Source organism: Bison bison, unplaced genomic scaffold (genome assembly GCF_000754665.1).
Source record: "Bison bison bison isolate TAMUID 2011002044 unplaced genomic scaffold, Bison_UMD1.0 scf7180017864312, whole genome shotgun sequence".
Lineage (NCBI taxonomy): Eukaryota > Metazoa > Chordata > Mammalia > Artiodactyla > Bovidae > Bison > Bison bison.
In genome coordinates this window covers 2,300,640-2,301,337 of record NW_011494884.1, presented here as the reverse complement: position 1 = coordinate 2,301,337, position 698 = coordinate 2,300,640, and the positions used below count along the sequence as shown (strand labels likewise).

The following is a 698-nucleotide window of genomic DNA, read 5'->3' as shown; positions in this document are numbered from 1 at the left end:
CGTCTGCAGAGCCATCCAGCGCTTCCTGTTGACCTACAAAGTGAGTGCCATCGGGATCCCATGCTGTGAGAGCCCCCTCCCCAGGGCCTGGTCCACCTCACTGCTTCCTTCCCTGCACTCAGGAGGAGCGCCGTGGGCCAACTCTCATTGCTGTTCAGTCCAACTGGGACCTGAAGAGGCTGACTGGCGAGATCCCTGTCCTGGAGGAATTCCCACTGGTGCCTGTCCGCGTGGCTGACAAGATCAGCTACGGGGTCCTGGACTGGCAGCGCCACGGAGCCCGGCGCATGATCCGGCACTACCTCAACCTGGACACGTATCTGTCACAGGCCTTCGAGATGAGCAGGTGGGCCGAGGGGAGGGGTGCTTCTGGCCATCTTGGTTGTCACTGGCCTCACTGGACTCTGGGGGCAAGAAGACATTCCCCAGTCATTTTCAACTCCTGGGGTTGACCCTGTGCCCCTGCAGGTACTTCCACGTCCCCGTTGGGAATCTGCCTGAGGACATCTCTACCTTTGGCTCCGACCTCTTCTTTGCCCGCCACCTCCAGCGCCACAACCACCTGCTCTGGCTCTCTCCTACGTCGCGCCCAGACCTGGGTGGGAAGGAGGCCGACGACAACAGGCTCGTCATGGAATTTGATGACCAAGCCCCTGTGGAGATCAACAGTTCCGGCTGTTACTCCACAGGTGGGTGGG

General features: G+C 60.9%; 1 protein-coding gene across 1 annotated transcript in view; it reads left to right on the top strand.

Moving 5' to 3' along the window:
- POLE (polymerase (DNA directed), epsilon, catalytic subunit) overlaps nt 1-698 on the top strand; it is a gene marked incomplete at its 5' end in the record, with an annotated part of 62,436 nt that overhangs the window by 41,795 nt on the left and 19,943 nt on the right. The window contains 3 exons of the mRNA XM_010852527.1: nt 1-40; nt 123-346; nt 469-689. The exon at nt 1-40 is cut by the window's left edge and continues 8 nt beyond it. Coding sequence (XP_010850829.1) covers nt 1-40; nt 123-346; nt 469-689 — 485 coding nt within the window. The remainder of the gene's footprint in view (nt 41-122; nt 347-468; nt 690-698) is intronic.